Source organism: Aphelocoma coerulescens, chromosome 7 (genome assembly GCF_041296385.1).
Source record: "Aphelocoma coerulescens isolate FSJ_1873_10779 chromosome 7, UR_Acoe_1.0, whole genome shotgun sequence".
In the NCBI taxonomy this organism is placed as follows: domain Eukaryota; kingdom Metazoa; phylum Chordata; class Aves; order Passeriformes; family Corvidae; genus Aphelocoma; species Aphelocoma coerulescens.
Genome location: NC_091021.1, coordinates 18,731,430 through 18,743,611, shown reverse-complemented (window position 1 = coordinate 18,743,611; position 12,182 = coordinate 18,731,430). Strand labels below are relative to the sequence as shown.

The following is a 12,182-nucleotide window of genomic DNA, read 5'->3' as shown; positions in this document are numbered from 1 at the left end:
GCATCCTACAGCATTGTTTTTCTGCATGTCAGGAAAGGACAGGAGAAAGTACAGGAAGCATAGAGAAATGATCTGGTTTAAATGGCATTACTTGCTGCTGTCTCCTTGCTCATGTTTCACTGTTTTCAAGTACTATTAAATTCACTAAATGGTTCATGGTAGTGGTTACTGGTACTTTGCAGCTCATAGAGTTTGCCTTTGCATCTTTGCATTGATGCTTCAGTTTTAACCCAGCGATGAACTCGTTTTATTTGTCTGTTCTAGTGTTCAGCTGTTTTCTACAAACAGTCTCACCAGTGGAAGAAATAGATCCATCTGCTCATCTTTCGTGGGCTGTTCATTGCTGTCTGAATTGAAATACTGCTGTTTTAAAAAGTTAAAAAGATCAAGGGAAGGAAATTCAATGCTTTCATTCAGTTGGAGCAGGATTCAGGTTTTTGAACACATTTTGTAGAAATAAACATTTTAAAATTCTAGTGGCATCTTGGCAAAGAAGGTAAAACCACACATATTCTGGTTTTTCTTCCTCAGCTGTCAAACCCACTATGAGAAAGACCCTAAAAAAAAGGGACATATGATAACAGAGAAAGTAATAGCTTATAATTGGATTAACTTTATAAAAGCAAACCAAAACTCTCCAATTTGTTCCTTTCTTCTAGGTTAGCAAGTCTTTCATAACATACTACATAAACATTCAAATACTTAAAAGCATCAAAATAGGTTCTTTTATAAAGCTATATATACTGCACATGAACAGAAATACCTTGCCCCTATTGTGTACGTGAAGAATTGGAACAGTTATCCTCTGTCTGTATTTGAACTTTGAGCTTGAGTAGTTTGCATTTAAAAATAAAAAAGAGAATACAAAAGTAGAATGGCTTGGGATGGAAGGGGCCTTAAAGATCGCCTCATTCCAACCCCCTGGCCATGGGCAGGGACACCTTCCACTAGATCAGGTTGCTCAGGGTCCCAGCCAACCTGGCCTTGAACACTGCTGGGGATGGAGCATACGTGGTCTCTGGGCAACCTGTTCCTGTGCCTCAGCACCCTCAGAATTAAGAATTTATTCCTAATATCTAATTTCAAGCTACACTCTTGCAGTTTAAAACCACTGCCCCTTGACCTGTCACTACATGTCTTGTCCCACTCCAGCTTTCTTATAGGCCCTGTTAGGTACTGGAAGGTGCTCTTAAGTCTTCTTAGAGCCTTCTCTTCTTCAGGCTGAACAACAACAACTCTCTTAGACTGTGCTCATAGGAGAGGAGCTCCAGCCCTCTTGTCACTTTCGTGTCCCTCCTCTGGACTTGCTCCAGCAGGTTCGCATCCTTATTATGTTGGGAATTCAGAGCTGAATGCAGTGCTCCACATGAGGTCTCATGAGAACAGAGTAGAAGGGGAGAATTATCTCCCCAGACCTGCTGGCCACCCTGCTTTTGATCCTGCCCAGGATGTGGCTGGCTTTCGGGGCTGCCAGCACTGCCAGCTCACGTTGAGCTGAACAGCCTTATGAGGATAGACTTCAGGCAGATTCTCTTTATAATCACCTTTTACAGATAGGTGAGCAGACATTGTCAAGAAAATTGTTTTATCTCTATAAAATATGTTCCTGAAATCTTCACATCCAGATAAAGACTGATAAAATAATTTTTTTAAAAAGCCTTATTGACATAATTGAGTAGAAATGTGTAACTAGCATTGATGCTGTCACTTTTATATGTATGCTGCGATGTTGTATTGAAGAAGCAGAATAGTGTCTTGTGTGAAAACGTTACTGCCAGTGTAATCACTTACTATGCTCTGAAGAGGAAAATTAGTAATGTAAGTAAGAAGGCATTTTGGGGTCAAACAAAGCAGAAGGGCTTGTAGGGTAGTGAAAATAAGTTATTCTTGCTTTTCATCCCTTCCTAATAATTTATTTGGTAGCCCTGCTTTGCAACTCTCGAAGTGCCCCCCTTGCTTTGGCTGCAGTGAAAGGAGATGTCGGTACAGTTTGACTTAAATGTTATTTTAAATTGGGTGGGGTAGTCTAGGGAGGAGGTGCTTTACTGGGATGGAGTCATAGACTTTCTACAAGGGTGGCCTTGCCTTAAAACACTTTTACTCTAGCTCATACATCTACCAAACGAGAGCTGAAGAATCTTAATTGATTTAATATAGTTGTTCACACTTTTAGATTAACCTATGGTCCTAATTCCATATGTCGGTCTTGAGATTTCAGGAATGGGTACAGGACAGAAGCTTTAGCAGAAAATCCAGTGGTAGCTGAAGACTCACTGAAATGCGTTTTTTGACTTTGTTTGCTCATGGATATGAAATTGTAACTCTGCAGCATCAGCAGTGAAGGGGCACTTCAGTAGCATCAGCATTAATATGACAGAACAGAACAGAAATAAATCAGCACCAGCAGTAGTTTAGCAGGGGAGGACTAAGCTCAGGGAGACTGAACAAGAGTGGTGATCACAGAGAAGTGATGTTAGGTACTCTCATAAGGTATCTGGAAAAGTCTTTCCAGAGGCTTTTAGAGCCATATTGGGAGTGTAGGGATATTCCTTGGGATTGACTTTTGCAGCCTGTCTTCCTGTTCTGGGGAATGGTTCCTTTCTGGATTAATACCATTGCCTTTTTTAAGTGTGACTACAGTGAAAATAAAGCTTGAATAATTCTCCATCTGCCATTAGTAGTACTTTTCTATTAACAGATTGAATCATTAATGTTCTAAGGACTATATTATAACATTCACTGCTTCAGTATTACTCCAAACTGTGCTTTACAAAAAACAAGTTTGCAGTAAGATAGCTGTGATGAAGAAATAAATTTATGTTGTCCTGTCCTGTTTATGTTCCAGATTAGGCAGCTTGTACTTAGGAAACAGAAAACAAAATTTGGCATCATAAATAGATTAATATTAAGTTAATGATAATTAATGTTAATGATAATTACAAGTTATAATGATGATAATTTTATTAAAAGATGCTTTGTAGAAAGTGGTCAAACTTTGCCTGAGTTTTGCAGGCCTGTGAAAAAGCAGTTAGTTGATGCCGTGGTACATTATTTTCAGTTAAGTAATACTTGGCTTTTGAACCCAGATTCATTGCTATAGATTATAAACACTTAGTAGAAATGAGTTTGAGTGCTACTGATACCACTGTTACACTGCAGTCTGAAATTTTACACAGGCAAAATTTCGTGTGCTCCTAAGGACAAAGGCCACCTCAGCTTGGGACACCTGTTGTTAATTCCTTACTCCTAAACATTGAAGACATTTCCCAGGATCTCTGAAAAAAAGGCATCTTGTTGTCAAACAAGTTGAATCCTAGTTAGTTTTTTATGAATAAGAAATCATGATCTTAACCAAACAGCTAAATCTTGAACTGGGTGTTTGTGCATCTCATTTGAGAGACATGAATAAGGTGCTATTCTGGGGTGCAGTTAAGATTCCTTGGTGGCTGCTGCCCTTTTTTTTTTTTAAAAAAAAACACAGCTGGAAGAGAATGTACCTTTTCTAAGACTGATTAATGGTTCAATTATTCCCTGAAAACCTCTCCCAGATTCTAGCTTTGTTTCCAAATGTACTGGATCAAAACAGGTCCCTTCCCAGTAAAAATATTTGTGGAAATATATTTGCATACAGTAATGTTAAATCTAGCATGTTTTGAAGAAAGGTTGTTGGAACAAATGGTTTGCCGTAAAGAACTACTAAGAAGCATTATAAGGAATATAACGATTTTGGGATTACTACTATGTGTGTTACTTAATAGTTTGTTTTCCTTTTCTGGTTTAGAGCATGTCTGTGTGTCTGTCTTCAAAAGCTCACTTTGTGTACTCTGAGTGGAAGTAACTGCTGCTGATACAAAGGGCTGTAGCTCAGTTGTCTACTAAAGTAAGCTGCTAGGAGCACACAACTTTGACTTTTCCAATTTATGTGAGTTTGGTTTCCCACGGATGTTTTAAACTAAAAAGCATGGCTCAGCTATCTGTGAGAATGCTCATCCTTCCATCGTGACTCACCTTACTGGGGTCTTGATGGAGTTTTGTCAGAAGAAAGAGGTTTTCCTGCACTTCATCCGCCTGGCACAGGACAGTCCTTGCCACATCACTGGAGGGCATCGCTGCCCTCACCTTCTTCTGAACTAGATAGAAATGCCATCCCTTGAACAACTCTCGGGAAAAAATGTTACACAGCCTATGAATTAAATCTCCCCCAAACTTGTCCTTTACACAGAATCAGAAGTGGAAAAGGTTTCTGCACTTATGTTTCAGAAAGACCACTGGGACAACAGTGTTGATTAACCTGATGCATACTGTTTTCTGATGCTGTTTCCTTTTTCCATGTCTGACTGCATCAAACTATTAAAACCACTGAACACTCAGATCCTGACTCAAATCGAGTGTTATGAGCAGCTGTAGGAATGAAACAGTCTCAGATGCAGTTTCTCTAGAAAAAGGGGATTTTCTGAGAATGATCTCACCTTTTGGACTTGTTGGGTATTGCTGTTATTTTTGAGAGTCCATAAATTAAGATAGTTAATGTTTCAAGAGTTAGTGTAGTTGGGTAGGGATCTTGTATAAGTAGATTTTAAATCTGTTTGCAAGCTGCACCTCCTAATCTTCTTAAAAGGATTTTGACAAGGGAGTTAATGCTTATTAGTACTTGTCAGCTAGTGCACAGTCAAGAAAAAAGAAATGGGTGAAAATCTTGCTTGAAATATTTCAAAAGAGAGCTGTTGTAGTTGATTGTAGTTTGAAGTGGTAAGAGGATGTCACTGTGATGTAGAAGCAACTGCATACACCAGAGAATTATTATTCTCATCTGTAGTTAATAAGGGTAAATTGGAGTATAAATGAGGATAGAGATTTAATCCCTCCTAGACATAATTTAGTAAGAAAGATTAGAGATACAGAGATTCAATGCAAGTAGGATTTGGCTTTCTTCACTGAGACAAAGATTTGAATTCCTTAAAGCCTTTGATTTCAAAGAGGAATCTTTAAAAAAATCTTGTTGGAAGGAGTGCTTATGCTGTGAGTGTAACAATAAGGTGAATAAAGATACATATTTGTGAATTTAGTCTTTGTTCATTGTAGCTACCTGACTTCTGTTCATTATAAGTTCATCCACTGGTTGAAAGGACATTTTTGTCAGTAAAATTAACTAGCACATTTGAGTTAGTGATAGGTCTAATGATTACTAACAGTTGTCTCTCTTCTTGTTATGCCTTTATACATGAATGATTTCTGCATCTGATCCAGCATGATGTCCTAGGAAAATTCAGTTTCTTCCTGCCCTTAGTGACTGGTTTTTTAATCTGTTATAAAAATTTTTTTCTAATGCTGTCAGCTAGTGTTTGGCTTACCTGCTGATTCATAATGTTTGATAATCACATTTGAAGTGTGTTACAGAGCTAATTCACTTTAGTTTCATAAATATGTAGTAATATGCTGAACCTGCTGAACTGCTGGTATACATGCTAGTTTGTTCTAGAGAGTTCTACAGTTTTATTTTTCTTGAAGTCTTGTTTTTTTTAAAAGGGTGTTGCTGTCATATATTTTAGCTATTTTAAACATTTGAATAAAAACTCTTGACTATTACCAATGAAAAATTAAGATTCTTGCTTGCATATTTAATTTGTCCAACACTAAGAGACAGAAACTTCATGGAAGAGAATATATTTATTAAAGTTGTCTTTCTTCCTTGCAAGTGAGAAGAGGAAAGTCAGTTTATACTCAGTAAAATGCAGAAAAGAAACTTGGATATAGAAGTTACTGTTGGTATCTAATGCTTTCTGTTTAACCAGATAGAGAAAATCTGTTTTGGTCACTGATTCCACAGACCTCTTGTGTGTTTGGACATCTGTTTGTTAATGTTCCCTTACAAACCTAAAACTATATTATCATTCTAAGGTCTTTAGGATAAGGACTGTATCATCATAAATACTTTTACAGTGATGCTGCATCAGGACTTCGGTGCTAAATGGGCTTCTGGACACTGCCTGTGTTGAAATGATAAGAATCATGCTCAAGTTGATAAATGGAGGTAGTTAGGATATCTTGGAAGGGCTTCATTATGTAGTTGTGAAATGCATTTTAATTGGTTTATATTATAGTGTGATATTTAATGCAAACATTTTTAAGTTCGGTGCATGCAGGTGGAGATGTTTCTCTGATAAAGCCCTTGAGAATGTTGTTTTTTGTTTTCTTGCAGGCCTTTGGAACGGTCTAGTGAAGATGTAGATATAATATTCACACGACTGAAAGAAGTGAAAGCTTTTGAGAAATTTCATCCAAACCTTCTCCAGCAGATATGTCTCTGTGGATATTATGAAAATCTGGAAAAAGGAATCACATGTAAGACAGTTTCATATGATTATCTGTTTTATGTAGATAAAATTGGGGGTTAGGCTGTGGTTGTCTTTAAGATATCAATGAGAGCAGAATCAGTGGAATATTTGCAGTCACAGTCACAGGGCAGGACTGAAGTGCTGCTTGCTCTACAAGTGCAGTGTGTAGTGAATCTATGGTAACAAGGCATACAGTTGGATGTAAGACTGCCACTGTTCTGTTGGAAGATTACAAGCCAGTCATTGGACTTAAGCCTCAATCTTCCCTTGTAAACGTATTATTGATCGCTTTTGCCAGAGCTTTGTGCTGTCAGGGGCAAAGGTATCAGCGAGGCACATCGCTGATAGCGTGTGGTTTCCAGGCACCCTGGCTAGCACAGGCCAAACCACAGGCAAACTGCTGTGGGGTGCAACAGCTCCGTGCCTGCTCTGGCAGCCTGTGGGCCAGATGTAGGTGGACACCTGTGCTTGCTCTGTGAAGTTGAGATGGAAATAAGTGGTAGTCCTGTGATGGGAATGTGTACCAGGGGAATAACTGATGAAAACCTGTGGTATTAGTAAAGTCTCAGAAACACCTCAGGTAAATCTGGCATGCCAGCACTGGGGTTTGCTTAGAATAACAGGGATTTTGATGTTCTGTAGTCACACAGTTGGAAGGCCTGATCATTGTCTTGCAGTTGCTGTTCAGCCAGAACTCTTACTGAATTCAGTGGTAGCTGTGTCTGCATTGAAATATTATGAATTTCAAAGGGACATTGTTCAGAAAACCTTTTTCCTTGTTTGTTTTGTTTCTTTGGTTGGTTAATTAACCAAGAGAACAGTAGAGAAGAAGCAAACTGGGGAGAAGAGTGAAGCAGTTCTATGTGCTTTCATTGTTTCCATGGTGTATTGACTAGTTTACTAAAATATATGCTTTCCAGTGTCATTGGAAATATTACTGTAATAGTAAATAAGTAATCTCATATGGCAAATTGTATAGTCCCATCAGTGACTGCAATAGTACAGTAATATGTGGGAAAATGTTTGTTACTGTTGCTAAACTTAAAGTGATAGCTCTGATTTACAAGATTTCATCTTTCCAGTATTCCGTCAGGGTGATATTGGGACGAGTTGGTATGCTGTCCTGACAGGATCACTGGATGTGAAGGTGTCTGATACAAGCAACCACCAGGTAAAACTGATTTTTAATTTAAATCATCCAGTCAGTAGTACAAAGAAAGAATATCACTTTCTATATGATGAGGTAGATAACGACACATTATGTACAGATGTTTTGTCATATCACAAGGATGTATATGTTTCTCTGAGTCTCTTTTAGTCTCAGTTGTCCTTAGTCTAAGGAAGGAAAATCATGCCATTGATTTCAAGAAACTGAAATGTAGTGCTCTGGAAATGGTCTACATTTTAATGTGAAACAAGACTCTTCCATCTTTTCTAGAAGTGCTGTAGAAGTTGTGCTAAAGATCTCAGAGTTGGTAATTCATTCCCTAGAAGTATTTTAATTCCATTCTTGTTCAGAAAGTTCAAACCAAACCCACTAACAGTGCAGTCTAATAACAGCATTATGCAGTCTCCACTGCAGAAATGGGGAAGTATTGTAGTAATAGCAGACTACTGGAACTGCTGCCATGTTGGACAAGAAGCCTATAGGTAATACCTATTCAGTGTTAAGAAATAGAAGAACAAGTAAAATTCTCCCTGAATTTCAAGTGGTTTCTCAGTACCTTGGTACTCCTGGATTTATAAAATTTAGAGTAAATAAAAATCCAAAAGGATGAGATACTTCTCCCGGAGTCTGCCGTCCATGGTGTCTATAAAGTCGTGCTGGCAAGTCTTGCCCTTGCTGCTTGAGCTTAGTCTTCTGGGAAGGCCTCCTGTTCGTTCCCTGCTCCCATGTTTGATATCTGTGATTATCCCATGATGTAGCTCAGCATGGGGTTGTGCCTCTGATATGGGGCTCATTGTGTCTTCACATGAGTGGTATAGCTACCCAGGACCTGATAGAGACCACTACCCATTTTCCCCACCTGGATGGAATGGGGTGGTGATTGAATAGGGGATGGTGGTGGTGTATTCTTTGCCCAAAGTTTGGCTGATTGAGGAAAGTTTTTTGCTTATAGCAGAAAGTGCAGTTTTTTTCACTTTGTTGAGCATTGCATCACCAATGAAATTGGGTCAGAATGCAAGTCAAGGCAGTGTGTGAGTACTGGGTCTTTCTACTTCCTGCAGTAGAATGGTAGATGCGAAAGGAACTTCTTTGATATCATTATTTTTAGCAACCTCTTCACTGTACTAAGTAGAGATTGATTGAGAGTATAATTAGCTTAATTTGAGCAATTCTTGGCATGGCCTGGCTGTCATTGGTATTGTCACAGTTTGGAACAGTACTGGGCTCTTATGAGACCCTTTTCTGTGCAGATCTAAAGCAATCAGGATTTTCCAGTGTTTGCCAAAAGATGGCACTAAACTGTTGTGAAGAATCAATCTCTTTACTGACTCAGAAAGGAATACATCTGCACAATCTGGATGTTAAATTAAGAATTTGGAGTGTTGATTTGTTCCATTAGATAAGTATGGAACACTTCAGTTTTTTAATGAATATAATGTAAATATTTTTTTCTGCTTGTTCAGGTTAACTTCATTTTCCTGCCATTAGGAAGCTATTGAACTACAATTCATGTAATTCTAGTTCTAGAAGTTATATTTTGCAGTTATTTCTTATCTCATGTTTCCTTCTCACAGGAACAACGACCTGAATTTTTACCACTGCCTAGTTGCCATAGAATACAGCCTCACTGCCAAAAGAATGGCAGCCCATATGTTTACCATTCCTGTCTGGATAATTTTGATGTTTGGGGACTCTTGAATACTATTTGAGCCCAACATTTCCTCTGGTTTTGCTCCAACTTGGTGTTTATACCATGTCCCCCCTTGTCCATTCTTGGTCTCCTGCTCATTCTCCTGCCTGTAGCTCCTGGATGTCTGTACTTTCTTGTTGGCATGGTACTGGTCATGCTTGAACTTGAAGTACTTGCTAGCACTCCCTGCCTGCTGCGCTCGCTACAAGCCCAGACAATGGAGGAAATATGGTGTTGTATTCCCGTCAGAGCAGCCCTGGCACACTGAGTTGGCAGCATTGTGCTCCCAGCTGGGAATGGATGACCAGTGCTTAAGATGTAGGGGTGCTTGTAATGTACCCTTGGAGCACATTTTCCAGTCACATCACCCAGGAGCAAAAGGTTCCTTTGCAAAGTCATAATAATGACTAATTGCTCTGCTGTTACTGTTATACCATAAATGACATTAATGTTAATGAGATATTTCCAGCAGAGCAGAAGAGAGGCAGTTACCAGAGTTTAGAAGTTCGTAGACTCATGTCAAAGTACAGGATTATTCCATCTTTGCTAGTAAGAGAGAAGCTAACTTTGTATTTAGGTTCCTATTGGTTAAAATGTCTTCAGACATGACCAATCGTGACACTGTTAAGACTTCAGATAAACAGGAGGTGATGACCTCCTGAGTTTTCTTGCAGCTTGAATTATCCTATGATTATATGCTGATGCTTACAGTGTTAATGTAAATATGGAAAATAAATTCTCTTGATTAAAATATACGAGTCCCACTTTTGCTAGGTGTTTATCTGTCTGCCTGCGGAACTTAAATTTCATCAAGGCTAGGAATTAATGCATTGTGTAACTCTGTGTTAGCTACCATGTGCTAACTCTGTGTGCAGTCACCTTTGGTGTTGGGTAGCTTTCTCCCATTAGAAGTGCAGTAAGTTATTGCACACTTGGTCCCTACTAAAAAGGTCTTAATAGCCTTTGTTCCTACAGAGGCATGTAGGAACATGTCTTGCACTATAAATGGTATCTTAATGTACTAATGGATCAAGACTTCAGTGTAGCTAGTGAGGTGTTAATTCACACACACTCTGGCTGCACATCAGCTTACTAATGTAGATGCCTGTGATTTCTCTCAGAAAATATTAGTAATACTGATTAGCACCAAGTTGAGAATTCTTATAAGCAGAAATATTGATAGTAGCTATTATTTGGTATTAGGATAACAGGAACTGTTACATCTGCTGATTTAAGTGCTTTAATAGAGACAGACACAGATATTTAGGACCTCATAAAGCTTTGCTTTAATACTGGTTTGGAAAAATCCTTTCTGCTTGCAAAGCTGTGTTCTGTCACGAGGGGGCAGTGTTAGAACACCATAGCAAACGCGAGTGCAGGCAGTGCTCGGTACTGAAATGGGCACTTTGAAAATCGTGTTCGACTATTTACCGTACCCACCTGTTATAAGGAGTTTGGCCAGGGAAAATTTCGCTGTTACTGTTAGTTTTGTTCCACTGAGCTGGTAAAATCTGCTGGTAATTTCATTTGCCATTGGAATGGCTAAAGAGATTTGACAGGATTACTCATCCAGTACATCCTGAGTGGAGTCTGCTTTCTGTGCAAACTATTTATGGATTTTTCTGGGTATTCAACAATCAAGAAGAGACTGAAGAGGACTTTTTCTAAGGTGAAAACGTCCCACTGTGAATTCCAGAGGTAACTGTAATGAACTGTTTTGGTCTTGCCTGAACTTCTTTGTAACAAATATCCTGATAAATATTGCACTTAAAAATCACAGAAAGACATAGTTTAGTTACCATCAAAATAAGCAGAAAATGCAGCCTCTGTAGAATATATCAGAAAGAGGTCTTTACCCTCAGTTATGATCAGATTCTGAATTTCATCTTTATTTGGCACTGTTGCCTACCCAATGTTGAGATATCTAGTAACAGAAATTCCTCTTAGAGATACTCCTGGTTTGGTGCTGTCTTAAAAGGCTGACTGCCTTGTGTATGTTTCATTTTTGGACTCTGTTTTGAAGATGAACAGTCTAAGGATGACTGTTGGCAATGTCTCAGAATAAAGCTGGGAATAAATGCATTATGACATAAGCACCAGTGTTACATTGGTGCCAGATTCTGCAGCACTGCGATTTTCTGAATTAGATTCAGGGCATTTAACCCCAAAGATTTTTCTGGTAAACTATGAAGGAATGAAGAGAAGAAAGACAAAGACCAAATGGCAATTTGATCTGCAGTTTTGCCGTATTTTGCCAGCTGAATCATAGTGTGTGCTGAGGCCTATTGCCAGCTTATCTTGCCTATGTTTTGGTTGAGTTTATTTTAAGCAGGTCAGTTTTCAAAAACAGACCAAACTGAACATAGGGCATTGACCTAACAAACAATTACCCTTTTTTAGAAAAGCTTTAAAGGAGGAACCGTGAGTGCTTGGATGGTACAGCAGTGTCAGCTGTAAGAAGATGCAGAGGGCTGGGGATGAAAAGCCAAATGAGTTAGTGGGGTTGCTGAGAAGAATGACTGTGAAGAAAGAGGTTCAGATGTTCATGTAAGAAACGGAAGAATTTCACAGCTCTTTGAAACTGAGGACAAAGGAGGTATGTGGTAAGATGAAGTGGCATCAAGGAAAGGGATTTAAACAGGGTAGTAGTCCTTGCAATACTGCTTTCAGGATGTAAGTACCATTAAGTATTTTGGAGATAACCTATGTGAAGTTGTGACATAGGTTTGTACTGTAGTTAGTAGTGTAAATATGCCTAAACTAGCTTTAAATTTTTTAGTTTGAGCATGGGAACTGCTGTACTCATTGTAACACAGAGATTGGCTGAACTAATATACTGAGCTGAGAAGCAGAGTATGTTGGCTCGTGCTGAGCTCCACAGTGTTGTGGTTGTGCTAATTTTGGTTTTGAACTTAGCTTACTGGAAGTTAATATAGAAAAATCATTTCAATTCTCTCTGTCAGGTGACATAGGAAGAAGTCCAAGACAT

At 38.7% G+C, this 12,182-nt stretch overlaps 1 protein-coding gene across 1 annotated transcript in view; it reads left to right on the top strand.

Moving 5' to 3' along the window:
* The window catches only part of RAPGEF4 (Rap guanine nucleotide exchange factor 4), a 156,704-nt gene that overhangs the window by 6,567 nt on the left and 137,955 nt on the right, over positions 1-12,182 (top strand). Inside the window, exons 2-3 of the mRNA XM_069020648.1 lie at positions 6,200-6,342; positions 7,418-7,506. Coding sequence (XP_068876749.1) covers positions 6,200-6,342; positions 7,418-7,506 — 232 coding nt within the window. The remainder of the gene's footprint in view (positions 1-6,199; positions 6,343-7,417; positions 7,507-12,182) is intronic.